General features: G+C 57.2%; 1 protein-coding gene across 1 annotated transcript in view; it reads left to right on the top strand.

Annotated features, from left to right (window-relative positions):
* The window catches only part of CORO7 (coronin 7), a 171,092-nt gene that overhangs the window by 142,150 nt on the left and 11,488 nt on the right, over window positions 1–17,454 (top strand). The window contains exons 11-20 of the mRNA XM_065412032.1: window positions 7,914–7,968; window positions 8,418–8,475; window positions 10,152–10,297; window positions 10,653–10,748; window positions 11,461–11,601; window positions 12,835–12,949; window positions 13,201–13,376; window positions 13,974–14,082; window positions 15,121–15,207; window positions 15,670–15,812. Coding sequence (XP_065268104.1) covers window positions 7,914–7,968; window positions 8,418–8,475; window positions 10,152–10,297; window positions 10,653–10,748; window positions 11,461–11,601; window positions 12,835–12,949; window positions 13,201–13,376; window positions 13,974–14,082; window positions 15,121–15,207; window positions 15,670–15,812 — 1,126 coding nt within the window. The remainder of the gene's footprint in view (window positions 1–7,913; window positions 7,969–8,417; window positions 8,476–10,151; window positions 10,298–10,652; window positions 10,749–11,460; window positions 11,602–12,834; window positions 12,950–13,200; window positions 13,377–13,973; window positions 14,083–15,120; window positions 15,208–15,669; window positions 15,813–17,454) is intronic.

The following is a 17,454-nucleotide window of genomic DNA, read 5'->3' as shown; positions in this document are numbered from 1 at the left end:
AAATGCTTCACTGGTGCTACTTAGAATCAAACACATTGAGATGCAAGTACATAGCCAATATTTATAACTTCAAATATAAAAAATGATACATGCATACAGATAGCATAATCATAACCAGCAAATCATAACCTTCTCATAGACACCTCACTCAACAGTCTTTGTACAATATTTGCTGCAAATATATAACAGTGGTTGCAACAATGATCTATACAGTTGCAGTTCATGTCAATAACGTCACACCGCCAATGCAAAATTGATGCAGGAAGGGATGACACAAACATCATTGACTGCATCCCAAGAACTCCCCATCCTTGGTTCTGTCTTACTACAGCTAGTATTGGTGTATAACAGAAATGGTTTATTCAAGTCATGTTCAATAACCTGATTGTATCTCTTTACAAACTCAAGGTAAAACTTGGTTAGAACAATAGTGGATTGGATCTGCTCTTGCAGCATGGTTCCTGTATGTCTCATGTGATCTTGCCAAGAGCTGAAGAACATAGCTACTTTATCCATACAAGCTCTGGCAAATGTTTGGAACCCAGTTAATATCAAGTCAATGTAGATATTAATGTTGTCCATAGTACAGGAATCTTGGCATTTAGCTGTGAAAGCAATATAGTAGTGTGCCTCAGTTTTCCTCTTCATACAGCACATCAGGTCTGGAATGTCTTTTCTCCTGTGAAAAGTTCCAATACTGTTTACAGGCATTAACTGTGAAACATCACTATAACAAGGCCTTTTAACATTGTGTGTGTTCTTATGTATCCCTTTGCTTTTAACATGTTCAAGGGTTTTTCCAAAAGATTAGGCACATTGTACATTTGTACAGTTCTTGGTAATAGCAACACATTAGTTAAAAAAATTACTATTAGCAATAACAACAAATCCAGTGCAAGTGTCCATTTACAATCATGTTTGTCATGCCACACCTTTGGCTCAATACCATTGGGGTTTGGGCCTTTTAGGGTTACCCTGTGGCTTCCCTTTGCAAAATTAAGTTCTTTTTTCTCCTTGTCCTGTAGGATCAAACCCAGATTTCTCTTGCTTAACAGAATCCACTGGCTGATTGGGTGTGCTCTCTTTGCTAACAACTATTAGCAAGTCTTTCTTCTTCCTGCCAGCTAGGTCAGTGTTTTTCAACCTTTTTTTGGGCAAAGGCACACTTGTTTCATGAGAAAAATCACGAGGCACACCACCATTAGAAAATGTTAAAAAATTTAACTCTGTGCCTATATTGACTATATATAAAGTAATTCTCTTGAATAGGAATCAAATAAACACAAAGAAAGTATTTTATAATTACTTTATTATGAAATAGTAAGTAAACAGAAATATGAAAAATTATAAAATACTTTATTCAGTGCGCAACCTGGGCCTGTTTGGCTGAACACAAAGCTGATATTCTGAGCTATTTATAGTCCTTAACATCAGTGGTGGGATTCAAAAATTTTAGTAACCAGTTCCGACATTCAAGCATGGTTTAATATTTTTTTCCCACGGCACACCAGGCAACATCTCGCGGCACACTAGTGTGCCGCGGAACAGTGGTTGAAAAACACTGAGCTAGGTAATTTGCATTAACACATTAAATTTCAATTTCAAGGCTGGACACTCATTCTTCCCTTCAGCAGGATTGGGTTCTTTCCTCCCCACACCTTTTTCTTAGAAGGTTGAAAACTGAAATTTCCTGCTCACAGGAATTCCTTTGCTGGCTAGGTGTGTTCACCAACTGCAGACCCTTTGTGCTCTGAACATCTACACAGACGCTCTCCTGCATGCTTGCTTGTGAATCTATCACCACCAGCAACTTAGAGACTGGACTCTGTTTTAAAGAGATACTGAACAAATTCAAAGTACCTAAGGGTGAGAGTTTGCCTGCTCTCCCCTGCATCCTTGTGAGTTCAGTCACAAGGCTGTTCTGCTCTGAAAAACCAGTAACCCAATCTTTCCTCAGTTCCTTGATTAAATTACTTCCACACCCTTCAGTTGCAGCAAACTGCTTGCAAAGACTACCCTGAACATTTTTCTCTTCAGGAATCTTTTTAAGCACCAATTCACCTTTACCTTGCTCCACAGAAGCATTGCTCTGCTGAGCCACTACTAACTCCTGAGTTTCACTTACATCCAGGATCACCTTTGGCCCATCAGGCGGATTCCTACACAATCCCCTTTTAGGCAAACTGCTAGATTTCATAGACAAAAGGTTAGAAGCATTCTCCTCCCCTTTGCCACACACAAGCTCAGGAATCTTTTCCTTTTTGCTACAAGTTTCCAAAGTGTTAGTAGGTAACACAGTCAAATTACCTTTATGCTTTCCTTGTGCCCCAGCTAGGGTATCACCCTGATCAGACAGCAACAGGCAAAATAAAAGCACCAGAATTGTTTGGTCTCTAGGACACTAACTGGATGCAACCTAGTTACAGTGCCATTCTCCCCAGCAGATGCAAACTTAGAACCATTCCCTTCCTGGGCTTTAGTTGAATCCAGAACCAACTCTGAGACAACTGCACTACCCTCAACCATCACAGGCTGAAAGGCACCTTCTGTCTGCTCCACAGACAAAGAAGAGCTGGAGAAATCTTCCCCTTTACAGACACACAGCTTGGGATCTCATTTCCCTTGTCCCAGCACACAGGGCTGTTCACAGACAACTGCTTGGAGACTGGGGTAACTCCCTCCATAGGCAAGTCAATACCCCTAACAGACACAGGTACATTCCCTTCACTGACACAATTCTCCACATAGGTAACAGGTAAGGTATAAGGATACTCATTTTCCACTATCCTTGCCTTCCCGTACTACTGATTAGACAAAGCCATCAGCTCACAAGGCTGCCTAGGCTCATCCAAACTTTCCTTGCCTTCCTCTCCCTTGTCCCAGCACACAGAGCTGGTTACAGACACATACTGGGAGAGTGGGGCAGCTTCCTTACCAGGTAAACTGCTGTTTTCCACAAATAGTGTCTTATTACACTGAGCTACTTTAAGCACATCACTTTTACCTGGGTCAGGTTTACTTTCCCAACCTTTACTAGCCAGCAATTTATCACTCACCAAGAATGTCCCCCTTCCTTCTTTAGTTAGGGCTTTAACCTGATCACCAATTTTAATTTGCTCTAGAGAAACATCTTCCTGAGCCTAATCTAATGCCAGATTCACTTCTGAGATACTAGACAGACACTCAGAAATGTTTTCCACATATGCATTGCTTCTTTGCACAGACAAACAGCCATCTTTCTCAGATGAACATTTGGAGAAACCCTCCATAGGCAAATCCTTGCCCTTAATAGACACAGGTTCAGGATTATTTCTTTCCTGTAACTGGTTTATGTCAACCTGACTGAACAAAGCTTTAATATCATCCCCAATCAAAAGATCCTTAGGCAATAACTTTCTTACACCAGCTATAACTTCATGTTTAACACCATTCCATTCAAGATGGATTCTGGCTAAAGGCACACTTACAGTAAGCTCAGAGGATGACAGTATTCACACTCTTATTTAGTAAATAATCTTCCTCTTTGACAAGATCTGCTTTAACAAGAGTGATGTTAGAATCTGTAATTTGCCTTAAACAGCTTTTACCATTGACTTTTACATTCTCTACACAAGTTATGGTGTTCCCTTCACCCGAGCTCACAGTAAAAGCATTTACATAAAAGGTGCCAGCGTTGGGGTAAATTTGGTTACACACAGACAACTGTTTAGAGTCAAACAACATACCAACATTGTTACAAACTGGATAGATTCTATCCCCATCTTTGTTGTTGAGAGGGACTGGTTTTTCAGTATGATACAGTTCCTGTTGTTCCTTATTCTCATGAGCTGGAGCTCAAGTCTGTCCACTTTTGCCTTAGCTTCTAGTTCCTGCAATCGAATGTATGCCATTTTTTGTTCCTGTTCAAAACACAGGTGTTCTCTTTCAGTAACTTCTCCTTCCATATCATCTACTTTTTGCTTTTGTTCAAGTTCTAGCTGCTGGCTTCTCACTGCAAGCATTTTTGTTGAGTCTGCTTCCTTATCACTGGCAATTAACAGATTTTTCAGTTCCTGCTCTGGGTCCTTTAGTTTAAAATACAACCCTCTCTGTAAGCACAATTCTTCCAGACTTTTTCTGTCAGGATCTTGATCATGGGTCACTCACTGTAACTGATTTTTAACCCTTAAACTCTCCAATATCAAATTTAAATTTTGACAAGCATGTGGTTCTGATCCAAAAACCCAATTAACCTGTGGTAATGTTTATCCAAGCCCGACTACGCCACTGTAACAATGTGGCCTCTGGCAGGACACTACTGAGAGTATCAATTCAGGACAAATTGCTTAGAGCAGGGCAGTCACAGCCCAAGGCTGGGGGTCCTTTGCACACCAAACCAGCCAAACAGAGAGGACTTCGGTTTTACCCCACTGACTAACCAGAACTCATACAAGCAATTCCCTCAAACACTCCAGTTTTCCAGTATCACCACCAGCACCGCTCCTTATGGGGGTGAATGGTTATGAAAACCAATACCCCAGTAAAAGACAAAAAGGTTCTCCCGATCCCAAAGGGCCAAGTCCCAGACCCAGGTCAATAGACCAGTAAGATCTTACCCATAAATCACACTGTTGCCAATCCTTTAGAATCTAAAATCTAAAGGTTTATTCATAAAAAGAATAAAATATAGATGAGAGCTAAAATTGGCTAAATGGAATCAATTACATACGGTAATGGCAACGTTCTTGGTTCAGGCTTGTAGCAGTGATGGAATAAACTGCAGGTTCAAATCAAGTCTCTGAAGTACATCCACAGCTTGGATGGGTCATTCAGTCCTTTGTTCAGAGCTTCAGTTTGTAGCAAACTTCCTCTAGAGGTAAGAAGCAGGATTGAAGACAAAATGGAGGGGTTTCCAGGGCCTTTTATATTCTTTCTCTTGTGGGCGGAAACCCCTTTGTTCTCCTGTGCAACACCACAGCAACAAGATGGAGTTTATAGCCACATGATACATGCATACAGATAGCATAATCATATCCAGCAAATCATAACCTTCTCATAGACACCTTACTCTATAACCTTTGTACAATATTTGCTGCAAATATATAACAGTGGTTGCAACAATGATCTATACGGTTACAGTTCATGTCAATAACATCACACTTGCCTTAGGAGGTGGGGCCCAGGCTGGCGGGGGGGGGGGGGCACGCCACCCTACCTCCCTGTCTTCAGTCTGAGCCCCAGAGAGTGATGGGGCTCTCCTCCAGCTGGGGGTATGTGCAGGTGGGTCTGCCACCACAGGGGGTGTGGGAGTGGAGAGTGCGCCCTTGTCCACCAACAGGGACCAGCTGCTCTCCCTGGGAGCCAGAGTCTCGCCTGGGTGAGCATCATGCCATCTGGGGCTCCCCAGAACTCTGGAGCAGGCAAAGCCCCACCCTGCCCAGCCCCTGCAGCTGGAGCTCTGTGGGGGGGGAGAGGGGGCAGAGCAGCTCTAGAGTACGGGGGGGGTCACTCCGGAGCAGGCATGGCAGACAGGTGGAGGAGAAGCAGTCACACGGCGGGAGGGGATTGACCCTGAAATCCCTCCTGTCCAGACAAATGCCAATGTGGCTCCACCGCAGCCTGACCCAGGCAGGGTGAGCACCCCCACCACCATTGCCAGGGGGCAGGGAGGGCACCCGGCACCAAGGGCCCTTGGCGCCCATATGCTGTTTCTGCCATTGCTGTGCCAGTGGGCAGCTGGGCGACATGCCCGTAGCTACCAGGGGGGGTCTGAAGAGTGGGCACCCAGGCTGGAGCAGGGAGAGGGGCTTTCTGGGGCGATGCCCAAGCTGCGCTGTGCAACGAGGGGTGATGTGCAGGACATGTCTCCGGAAGCTCCCTGTGAGGTGCTGGACATGGTGGGGGAGCTGCTGTGGCACAGCCTGATGAAGTCTGTGAGATGGTGGGATTGGAGTGCCAGCGCCCTGGGTAATAGACTGCAGGGAACGCTGGCAGGGCGAGCGCCAGCATCGCCCTCAGAGATCTGGTGTCTGGGGGGGCTGGCTGACCGGTGATGCCAGCGCAAATGGGGGCAATTACCATTCCTCCTTCCTGGCAGCATCTGATAACTGCTGGGGAGAGGTGGTGCCCCCAGGATGGTGCTGCACATTGCTCAGGGCACAAGGCTGAGACGGGGAAGTTGGCCTCTCACCACAGCTTCAGGAATAGGCAGGCCAGGGCAGCTGGCCAGGGCACAGCCTGGCACCCCTCTCAGGCCCGTGGAGTCCGTTACTCTGTGATTCTTAGTTATGGGGACTCTGGCACACACCCAGCTCCTTCCCCCAAGTCCTGCAGGGGGCGATGTCATGGCAGCACTGATGTCAGCATCCTGGTGTGATGAACTAGGACTGTTCTTAATGTGGTCTGTGAATGCTGACAGGGGAGTGTGGCTAGGATAGTCTGCAATGGGGGGATGGGAGACTGACCAACGGAGAATACCTGAGCACGTAACATGAGAACCCAGGAAGGAGTGAGAGGCCAGGTGACACCTTTGCCCGGGAAACTGAACAAAGGCTGTGGGAGGGGTCGCTGAAGGCAGAGTCTCAGAAGCTGGCTGGTGAGGTGGCTGGGAGGCAGAGAGGGCTCTGACCTCCCAAGGGGGGCTGGGGTGCCCGAGGACCCCAAGATGGACCTAACTGAGGGGTATCCTGTTGTCTGTGCCTGCAAGACCTGTCTTGGACTGTGTCCCTGTCATCTAAATAAACCTTCTGCTTTACTGGCTGACTAAGAGTCATGGTGAATCGCAGGAAGCCGGGGGTGCAGGGCCCTGAGTTCCCCCACACTCCGTGACACCTGGGAAATACGGCCGGCTGGTTTTGGCCTGGCGCGTAAATGTTTTCAAAGAAATCTTGCCGCCGAGGAAAAAAGTGGTTGCTGCACTTTTAACACCAGCTGCTATATCGGCCATAACACCAGTCTTAGTCTGCTGCACGCCACCCTGGCAACTGAGGGGCATCGGCACAGCTGTGGATGTGGGTAGGACCTGGGGCTGGATTAGCAGTGAGGGGCAGGGTTAGGGTTAGGGTTAGGAATCAGGGGCATTGGCAGAGCCATGGAGGGGACCCAAGGCTGGAGGAGTGGTGGGCTGCAGGGCAGCATGGGGAGCGTTCTTTCAGTAACTTCTGGTCCCTGTGGGGATGGCCCGGGCGCCGAGCTTTAACTGGGCCCCACTGGGACGGTCCGGGTGCCGGGTTGTGACACAGCCCTGCTGGGACTGTCTGGGTACCGGGCTGGGACTGGGCCCCGTTGGGACGGTCCGGGCGCCGGGCTGGGACTGGGCCTCGCTGGGATGGTCGCTGGGAGCTGGTCACTGAGCAGGCTGGAGTGCTGAGGCCCTTTGAAGAGCTTTATCTGCCTCTCCCTTTCCTTTCCCGCATCCCTCAGGCGCACTCAGCGCCCCCGGCTGCAGCCGGCTGCTGTGTCCGGCAGCTCAATCTCCATATAAGGAGCTTGCTCGAAGCTTTTCGGCTTCAGTGCATTTTTGTCCATTTCCAACTCGGGCAAAGGCTGTCAGCCCGGCCCTCAGCTCCTGAACCCCCCGGGCTGCCCCCGGCTCCCTCAGGGAAAGCCCCCTGTGGGGAGGGCTAGCGTCTGGCCATGTCCCTGTACCTGTGGGTGGTCACTCGGCTGGCCTGGGCCTGAGGGAAAAACCGGGGTGCTGCACTGGTGCTGCACCCTGCTGGGAAACATGCCCCGGAGCCGCTCCCTACTGGGGAGCCGTCCCACAGACCGATTGAGAAGCCCAGGGTTCTGCTGGCATTGCCCGTGGCGACCTGCTAGCTGGCGCTGTCAGTGTGTGCGGGGCTGGGGCCCCTCTGTGAGTGCCGGCAGCGGCGTGGCTGATCCATAGGCCTGGCTCTGAGCAGTTCCCCTCACCAGGCCCCTTTGTCTTTCAGGGCAGCGATCCCACTCTTGGACCCCGACACCGGGCTCTTGGTGGTGGCTGGAAAGGTGAGTGCTGGGAGAGCAGGGGGACCATGCTGCAGCTGTTGTCACTGGGGGGCCGGGGCTGTCCTTGGGGGCCCTGGGTCTCTCACCCCAAAGCATTTGGGCCAGGAGCATGGTTTCCCCCTAGTTCCCGTGGTGGGGTTCAGCTGAGCAGGGACCCCTTGTTCTAGACCCCTCTGCTCTCCCTTAGGTGAGGTTGGGTGCACTGCTAGTCCACTCCATTGGGGGGTATCACTGCCCTGTCCCCTTAGGGGGTGTCCCCAGGCGAGGGGTCTCGCTCCATCCCTGGGGTGGAGGCGGCAGAATTTCACTGTCTCTGAAGCCCCCATGGCGGCCGGCGTGTCCAGGCGAGAGTTGGCTGCAGCGGTGCCGAGCCCGGGCGGGGGCAGCCCATTGTGCCTGCCCAGGGCCTGTGCGGCCATTCTGGCCCTGCCATCTTGTCTCTGTTTCAGGGTGAAAATCTCCTCTACTGCTTTGAAGTGTGCCCCTCGCTGCCAGCCCTGACACAGGGTGAGTATCCATCTGGTGGCCGCCCCGCACTTCCCTTCCCAAGCCCCATGGACCTGGGGTGCCCGGCCCCGGGCACTGTTCTCAGGCCGTGGGAAGGGCTGACATGGCAGATGGGAAGCTGCCCACTTCTTTGGGGGGAGGCCTGGGTATTGGGGTCCCCCTGACTGCCCCTCCCCCCCAAGGGACCCTCTGATATTAGCCAGTGGGCTCAGTCCGCCTGAGCAGTGCTCCAATAACCAGCTGGTGAGTGCCCGCGGGACATCCCAGGATGCTGTGAGCTGTGTATAGTCTAAGGGCTGAGCCTGGTGACAGGGAATGGGTGAGAGCCCAGGCCAGCTGGCAGCCCAACCCATGCCAGGGCAGTCCCTGACACAGGGCACAGTGCTATGCCACACCCCCACGGTATGCCTGGCCGATGCATTCAGTCGGTCACCGTGAGCGCCACAGGCAGGGGGCTGCTCAGTGGGACCCCCTGTGTGGTGTGCGCTGGGAATGGCCGGGCAACACAGCCGAGCCCTTGTCCATGGGGCCAGCTTGGGGTGGGAGAAGGCCTGCTAACGGAGCGGCTGTGCAGCCTGCAGGGCACACAGTGTCACGCTGGGGGAGCAGGGGACCCCGACCCCTGGAGGGGCTGCCCTGGATACAAGGTCCTAGGAGAATTGGACCTGGGGCGGGGGGACAGCCAGCAGGTCCCCAGGTGTCAGGGGCCACGTATGGCAGCGCAGTGAATCGCGCCAGCCAGCGGCAAGGGGATCACCTAGCCGCAGTATGAGGGGCCCCAGGGGGTTGGCCTGGGATGGGGAAAACTCTGGGACCACTCAAGAGTTCTCGCCCTGGCCGCCTGTGTGCTAAACTGGCCCTGAGGCACCCTGATTGCCCCCACACCTGCTGCCTGGTTTCGTCGGGTCAGCATGTCCGGGGCTTCCCGTGGTGCACGTGGCGTGGGCTGGTGCAGTGATGCTGGCTCCTCCTTGTGCCACTGGCCGAGCCACACGAAAAGCAGCTATGAATGCAGGAGCGCTGCCAGCTTTTCTGCCGCCCTAGGCGGCGGAAGGTCCCGCCCCAAAATGCCGCCCCCCACAGAGGCAACGGAAGGTCCCACCGCCGAAATACCGCCGCGGTTGCTGCCCCCCAAATTGTAGTGCCCTAGGTGACCGCCTAGGTCGCCTAATGGGTTGCGCCGGCCCTGTATGAATGCCTGAAAGGCCAGCGTGGGGTGGTGGCTGGCAGGGGTAGTGCCCACAGGGCCGAGTAGATTGGCCTATGTGCTGAGCGCTGCCCTGCCTGAGGCTTTGGCAATTGAAACAAGGCCTTGCAACCTGGTGTGGAGAGGGCTCCTGCCCGTGCCCCGGGATGGCTGATCGGGGAGCTTGGTCTGTAACTGCGCTGGGCACGGATGTCAAGTGAGCGACAAGCCTGCAAGGCCATGCTGGGTTTGAGAGCATGACCAGCCGCAGTGCCCAAGGGCCAAATTCAGCGGGGCTGGAGCGGGTACGTAATGGGAAGGCCTGTGCCTGACTGGGGTCTGGCAGGGCTGGGGTCCGTGTCCTCACCCCAGATGGCTCTAACGCCAGTAAATACCCACTGATAGTCCCGCAGGCTGCCCGGCCTCTCCAGTCCCCTCCAGGCGATGGGCAACGCAGCCCTGCTCACACCGTGTCTCCATTTCCCGCTAGTGACCCAGTGTCTGACAGAGGGCAAGGCCAAGGGCGCCGCCCTGGTGCCAAAGCGGGCACTGGACGTCATGTCCTGCGAGGTGCTCAGAGTCCTGCAGCTGACGGACAGCTTCATTGTTCCCATCAGCTACACGGTGCCCCGCAAGGTGAGCCGGCGCGGGGGGAGCCAGGGCGGCCCTGGGCACGGATATTTGGCAGCCCCGTGCCACCGGGCCGGCCTGAGTCCGAAGGATGATGTTAACCGTTCTGAGCCTGGTTCTGAGCCGTGCTCTGTCCCTTCGCTCCCAGAAGCACATGGCTCAGCAGGTCCCCCACGAACCTCAGGGGGAGGTGCGGCCAGCTGCCCTGGCTACTGAAGAGCAGGATTGAGTCTTACCCTGCACCCCCTTTCCCCAGTGAGGTTTATGCTCACAGCGATGGTCCTGCCAGGGGGCAGGATCATGCCAGCCCTTCCCTGGCATATGGTCGTTCAGCGCTACTTACAGCCTGTGTCTCTTCCAGTCCTTGCAGGAGTTCCACGAAGATCTGTTCCCGGACTCCACTGGGCCCGTCCCTGCGGTGTCAGCGCAGGGCTGGTGGGCAGGGGACAACAAGCAGGTACCCACCCAGCTGCTGACTTGGCCGTCGGAGACCTGGGGTGCCTAAGGAGAGGGCCTTCTACAGCTTCTCTCCATTGCTACCCCCATTGGTGCCGGGGTGCCCTTCCCCTCCAATGGTGCCAAGGGTGCGAGCCCCCCCATTGGTGCTGGTGATATAAGCCTCCCCATTGGTGCTGGTTGCGTGAGGCCCTCCCATTGGTGCCAGTGGTATAAATCCCCCGGTTGGTGCCGGTGGTGCGAGGCCTCCCCTGTTGGTGCCAAGGGCGTTAGCCCCCCCCGTTGGTGCCAGTGGTGTGAGGCCCCCCCATTGGTACCAGTGTACAAGGGGCCCCCCGTTGGTGCTTGGGGTGAGGCCCCCCATTGGTGGCATTGGTGTGAGCCCCCCCACCCCTGTTGGTGGCGAGGGTGTGAGGCTACTGTGCTACCCAGTGCTACCGTGGCATTCGCTGATGAGGCTGGTCACCGCCAGGGCAGGTCTCCGTGATGTGGCGTTTTGGAGCCAGCGCCTTGTCCATTCCCACCATCGCTGAGCTGGGGGTGGCAGCTCTGGGAACCCCCCCATGTAGAGCAGGCTGGGGGTCCTGCCCCGCCGGAGTGACCATTCTGGAGAGCGCCACCCTCTGCAGGCTTCAGAGAGCCCCCTGGGGGTGATGGGGGGTTGGGGTGGCAGCCACGGTGCTGGGCAGTGACCCTCTGCTGCTGCCCGTCAGGTGGAGAAGATGAGCCTGAACCCCGCCCGCAGGCCCCGGGAGACCTTCACCTCCTGCCTGTGTCCCCCTGCCCAGCATGAGGAGCCTGCGCCACCCGCTGCCCAGCAGCCCGCCGCCCGCTCTGGGGACGTGGACAGGAGCGTGAGTGCCGGGCCTGGCTGGAGCTGCCAGCCCACAGGGCAGGGGCTGCCTCGGGGTCCCACACACTGACACATTGCTGGGGCGCTGCCAAGCTCCCAGCGTGCACTGGGGCGTGGGGCACACCTGGCCTGGGGCGCGTGGGGCAGTCACCCCAGAACCTGGGTGGGGGTGTGCAGGGTGGCACAGGAGTGAGGGCGGGGCCAGGACTGTGACAAACGGCCACGGAAAGGGTTGGGGGGGGGGCATTAGTGTCGTGTGAGGTGAAAGGCTTGTGGAGGGCGGGGGCAGGCCTGGATCCCACACCCTTGCCAGTGTCTGAGCGCTATAACCCCACACGCTGCCCCTTTGATCCCGACCAGCAGCCCCCCAGCTCTGCCAGCCCTGCCCCCCACCTCTGCCAATGCCTTCCAATCCCGACCTGCCCCCCAGCTCTGCCGGCCCTGCCCCCCAACCCTGCCAACACCCTCCAATCCCGACCTGCCCCCAGCTCTCCAGCCCTGCCCCCCAGCTCTGTCAACACACTCCAATCCCGACCTGACCCGCACCTCTGCCAGCCCTGCCCTCCACTTCTGCCAATGCCTTCCAATCCAAACCTGCCCCTCAGCTCTGCCAGTCCTTCCGCCCCCAACTCTGCCAATCCTGCCCCCCACATCTGCCAACACCCTCCAATCCCAACCTGCCTCCCAGCTCTGCCAACACCCTCCAATCCCAACCTGCCCCCATCTCTGCCAGCCCTGCCCCCCACCTCTGCCAACACCCTCCAATCCCAACCTGGCCCCCATCTCTGCCAGCCCTGCCCCCCACCTCTGCCAACACCCTCCAATCCCAACCTGGCCCCCATCTCTGCCAGCCCTGCCCCCCAGCTCTGCCAACACGCTCCAATCCCAACCTGCCCCCATCTCTGCCAGCCCTGCCCCCCATCTCTGCCAATGCCTTCCAATCCTGACCTGCCCCTGACTCTGCCAGCACTGTCCCCGGCTCTGCCAGCCCTGCCCCCAGCTCTGCCAACACTCTCCAATCCAATCAGCAGCCCCTGGCTATTCTACCCCAGCATCAGATTCTCCCAGCTAACCCCCATCCCCTGATGACTCCCAGGAGCTGCAGCTCCCATCCCCCATGGGTTGGCACCTGACCACTGTCTGGTTCCCTGCCTGGCTGCTTTGGGTGGAAGGCAGGGGCTTTGGCCGGGCTGTTTAATCCCCTGACTCCCTGTGGGGTCTATTCTTCCCCCAGGAGGGCAGCGGCCTCTCGTCTCCCCCCAGCTCCCTGAGCTCTCCCTCCAGCTCAGCCCCATCTCTCTCCACCACCAGCCCCAGTCCCAGTCCGAAGTCCCTGCAGAGCATTCTGGGTAAGTGCGAGTGGCCGCTCAGGGGGTGGGGGGGCGGGCGTTTGGCTAGGCGGGTGCAGCCTGGAGCCGGGCGCGAGGCAGCTGCCATGCCCAGGGCACTCTGCTGTCTCCTGGAAGATGGACAGAGAGAGGAGCGGCAGCTGGCGCCCGGCTCTTCCTCGGCCCAGGTGGGCAGCCAGAGCTGGGGATGGTCCGTGAGGCCTTGCCCTGGTTGGGGGCAAATCCCTCACTCCTGCCCTCGTCCCCCCCAGGGCCCAGCTCCAAGTTCCGTCACACCCTGGGTACGGTGCTGCCCCGCGGCACCCACATCACCAACCTCAAGGGGCTGAACCTCACCACACCGGGAGAGAGTGACGGCGTCTGCGCCAACCGGCTGCGCGTCGCCGTCCCGCTGCTGTCAGCAGGCGGGCAGATCGCCGTGCTGGAGGTAGGTGCGCTGCAGGGCTGGGCGCTGCTGGGACATGCCACGGCATGGGTGCGGCATGGGCCCTGGGAGGGCAAGCTTCCCTGCCAGCATGCCTCCACCCCGCCTCCCCCAGGGCTGAAAGAGCCCTGGCCGGCTCTGCTGTTGCTGGTGCCCGCTGCCCAAGGGGAGTGGCTGGAGGTGCTGCTGAGACTCCATTCCCTGGCTGGCCCAGCCCCCGGCGCCGCGGTATCACACAGGGGACCCAGTGGGGCTGGACTCCCGGGTGTGGGGCCTGGCTCCCCCCAGCCGACCCCACTCTGACAGCTCAGTGTGCTGCAGGCACATGTCCCCGAGGAGATCACACATGTGGGGTGAGAACTCTGGTGTCAAAACCCTCAGCCCCGCCAGCCTGCACTGAAGGGCCGCTCCCCTAGGTGGTAGCAATAGCGGGTCTGTAATCCCCTCTGTGAGCCAGCTCATCACGCATGGCCAGGGGAGGGTGGTGCTGAGACGGGGGGAGGGGAAGCAAGGCACCATCCTCTTCGCCAGGGCACGCCTGGGGATGGGGTGAAGGTAACCAAGCTGCTGCGCTGCGTTGACTGCGGGACTCTGCTGCAGCTCTCCAAGCCGGGCCGGCTCCCCGACACGTCCGTGCCCACCATCGAGAATGGGACGCCGGTCGCAGACTTCTGCTGGGACCCCTTTGACCTGCAGCGCCTTGCAGTCGGTGCGTGAACTCTCTGTCCTCCCCTAACGCCCAGCTCCCCGCTGCAGGGGGTGGGGCTGTGCTGCTGGCCTGGGAGAACTCTCCTCATTCCAGGCCCATGTCCAGGGCTGTCCGATGCTCTCCCCCTCCCAGGACACACTGTTAAGATCAGCAGTCCCTCTTCGCTGCCCTTCTCTGGTGCCTTCCTCCACAGATCTCCAACACGCTTTGTAGACCTTCAGTAAGCCCCCAAGCCCTTCCCCCGCCTCACCCACAAAGGGAATCTGTGTAATCCCATTTTACAGATGGGGAAACTGAGGCACGGTTTCTATTCCCTCACCCAAGGTGAGCCAGGTGGCAGAGCCAGGAGTAGAATCTCTTGATTCCCAGCCCTGGGATCTGGTCCCCCTCCTCTTACTGCTGGATCTCCTCTCATAGGCTAGTGAGTTCCTGATCTTTTGGGTAATCACTGCATGAGCAGTGTGGTCTAGTGGTTGTATCAGGACCCGTTGGGCGGCTTGGGTTCTAGCCCCAGCTTTGCCGTTGACTTGCTGGGTAGCCACGGGCCAGTCACTGCTGTAGGACAGGGCTCCGTGCCTCAGTTTCCCCACCTGTGGAACGAGGCTGATGCCACTGACAGCAGAACCGACAAGTGCAGAATGTGTTCGTTTCCCAAGTATTGTTGCCATTGCCTTGGGGCTCCTCGGCCGGATCCCGTCCCCCGTGGATTTCAGCGGGTGATTAAAACAGGCCAAGCAATCTCTGGGAAATGGGAGTGGGAGGTTTTTAGGAGTGGTTGAAAATGAAGTTTTAGCAGTTTTTAAAACGTGTTCGGGGCGGCCACTCGGGCACATTTCAGGTTGTCCTGCTGCCTCGGCCCCTTGTCCTTCCCAGAGGACTGCTCGCATCCCTGATCTTCGCCTGCCCAAGGCCTCAGCATCCCAAGGGGCAGAGGCTGTTAGTGCCTGCCTGCTCCTGGGGCCTCCCAGGCACTGGTGCCCAGCACCCATTAGCACCCGGCTCATTCTTTGTCTCTGTTTGGACACCTCGGGCGTTCAGCGGGCGACGATGCCAAGATCCGCCTGTGGCGAATCCCCCCCGGAGGGCTGCAGGAGACGCTGCTGGAGCCTGAGGCCGTGCTCAGAGGTAAGGGCTGTGGGGGCGTCTGCGCTCCTGGCAGCCAGGGAGAGGCTCCGAGTGCCCGGCCTGCTGGCTTGGTTTACCTGGCCTGCCCTGCAGTCATGCTGCGCTGGAGCGAAGCTTTCCCTTAAGCCCATGAGCCCGTCTCTAAGTTGGGGCCTGCAGAGCAAACCATCTGGAGGGGACAGGAGTGTGGCACTGCTGGAGAAACAGGGCCCCAGGATATGCCAACTGGCTGGCTCCCTCGGCGCCAGGTGGGGTGCAGACGGGGCGCTGGCGCTATCACCGCTCTGGCCCTCTAACCAAGCCTGGTTTCAATAGACCGGGCTCGCCGGCTCCTTGCTCTGGGCTTCACACGCTGTGCGCTTGGGGGCTCTGAACAGAGTGCCAAGGCACATCAGCTCCTGTCGCGCCCTGGCTCCCTTGTCCGCACCAGGCCACGGAGATCTCCCCTCTCTCTTCCCCAAGGTCACACGGAGAAGATCTACTCCCTCAAATTCCACCCTCTGGCTGCAGACATACTGGCTTCCTCCTCCTACGACATGAGCGTGCGGATCTGGGACCTGCAGGCGGGCAGGGAGGAGCTGTGCCTGAGGGGGCACCGAGACCAGGTAGGAGGCGAGCGAGGCCAGGGCAAAGCCATGTGCCCGCCCCAGGGAGCTGGGCAGAGCAGTGCCCGGCGTGGGGATCTGTGTGAGGAAGGCCGGGGGAGGCTGGTGCTGGTGGATGCCCTGATGTGCCAAGGGGCAAGAAAAAGGAGTCACCATGGGCAGGCAAGGCCTGCAGCTCCCCCACACTGCAACAGCTCCACGCAGGAGGGGAGGGTGCAGTCAGTGACAAGGAGCATGGCTGTCGCTGCCGGAGAAATACACAGGGCTTTTAAAAATGCATAAACATCTGCAGCCGGCCATAGCCGGGGAGATGAGAATCCCCCACAGCCCACTGTAGGCTGCACCTTCAGAACGCTAAACCCCTCCCAAGAGATGGTCAGTCCCAGAATGCTCCCTTGAGACACCAAGCCAGGCAAGCTTGGCCAAAAACACAGGGACAGCTTGTGTCTGGCAGCTGGGTCGTCAGTCCTCCATGCGCCAGGGGTCAGCCCAAAGACGCACGCAGGGGGGTAGCTCCCTCCAGCCAGATCCTTCCAAATGAGCTCGGCACCGGCCCACTCCCAGACCAGCCTGACTCTCCGGGCTGCAGCGCCTGCCCGGCCCGGCTGCTGGCACATGCCCAGGGCAGCACCGGGCAGAGCTCTGGCTGCAGGGGCATAAGCTCCAGTCACTGTCCCAGGGTCAATGCGGATGAAGGCAGGGTGTGAGCGGAAAGCCCAGGAGCCGTACTACGAAGCAGTGCTGTTAGTGTCTACGCCCCATGCCCCCACACTCTGAGTCCCGGCCTAGCACGTTCAGAACAGAGGCACTGCATCCTAACTGGCCTTTGCCAGCTTGCAGCCATGCCAGCCAATGTCTCAGCTGAACCACTGAGCCTCATGGCGGTGGTGCTGGGAGGGCCCTGCCCACGGCCGATCCCCGCGCTCCCCAGCAGGACTTGGGACAGATGGGACCGCGTTGGCAGGGGGTGGGAATCAGCACCTGCCGGGTGTGTCTGTTTGCCTGTGGGCATGCGGGGGACTGGGACCTGAGCTAAGGGAGCCCCTGTCTCTGGGGCGCCTGTCTGTGGGGCTGACGGCCGGATCCCACCCTGCAAGCCCTCAGGATTCCCATCCCCAGCTGGTGTGGTTCAGGAGTGCAGGCCAGCCTGGCGTGCCCAGAGCCACGTCCCCGTGCCGGTGCCAGGCTGCGTGGGACACACTGGGCGTGGGCTACAAGTGCCAATCGGAAATCTGAGCATCTCCGTGGGGGGAGACTGGCATAGCTGAACTGATTTAAACTGGCACGGGTTCAGCGTGGGAGTGAGGCCTGGCAGAGGAAGCCGCAGTGGACTTGTGGCTGTCCCGGTGTGGGGCTGGGCCCCCTTCTCCAGCACACATAGACTGATTCAGCCAGCAGGCCCCCTGCTGATTCTCCCCTTGCCTGCAGAGGTCCCTCCACTGCCATGGTCCATGCTGCCCCACTCTGCTTTAACCCTTCCAGTGTGAGCCGCCAGCCTCTCCCAAGCCAGCTCCTCAAGGTCACAGCTTGGATTGGGGGGCCCCACCCTGCCCGCCCCGTCGCTGCCAGCCCTTCCCTGCTTACCATGCTCGGTGAGCACCACGCGGCCGGTGCCCAGGGCCAGGACATGCGTGACGCAGGC

Source organism: Emys orbicularis, chromosome 10, assembly GCF_028017835.1.
Source record: "Emys orbicularis isolate rEmyOrb1 chromosome 10, rEmyOrb1.hap1, whole genome shotgun sequence".
NCBI lineage: Eukaryota > Metazoa > Chordata > Testudines > Emydidae > Emys > Emys orbicularis.
The sequence above is the reverse complement of the archived record's forward strand: the minus strand, read 5'-3'. Positions and strand labels throughout refer to the sequence as shown.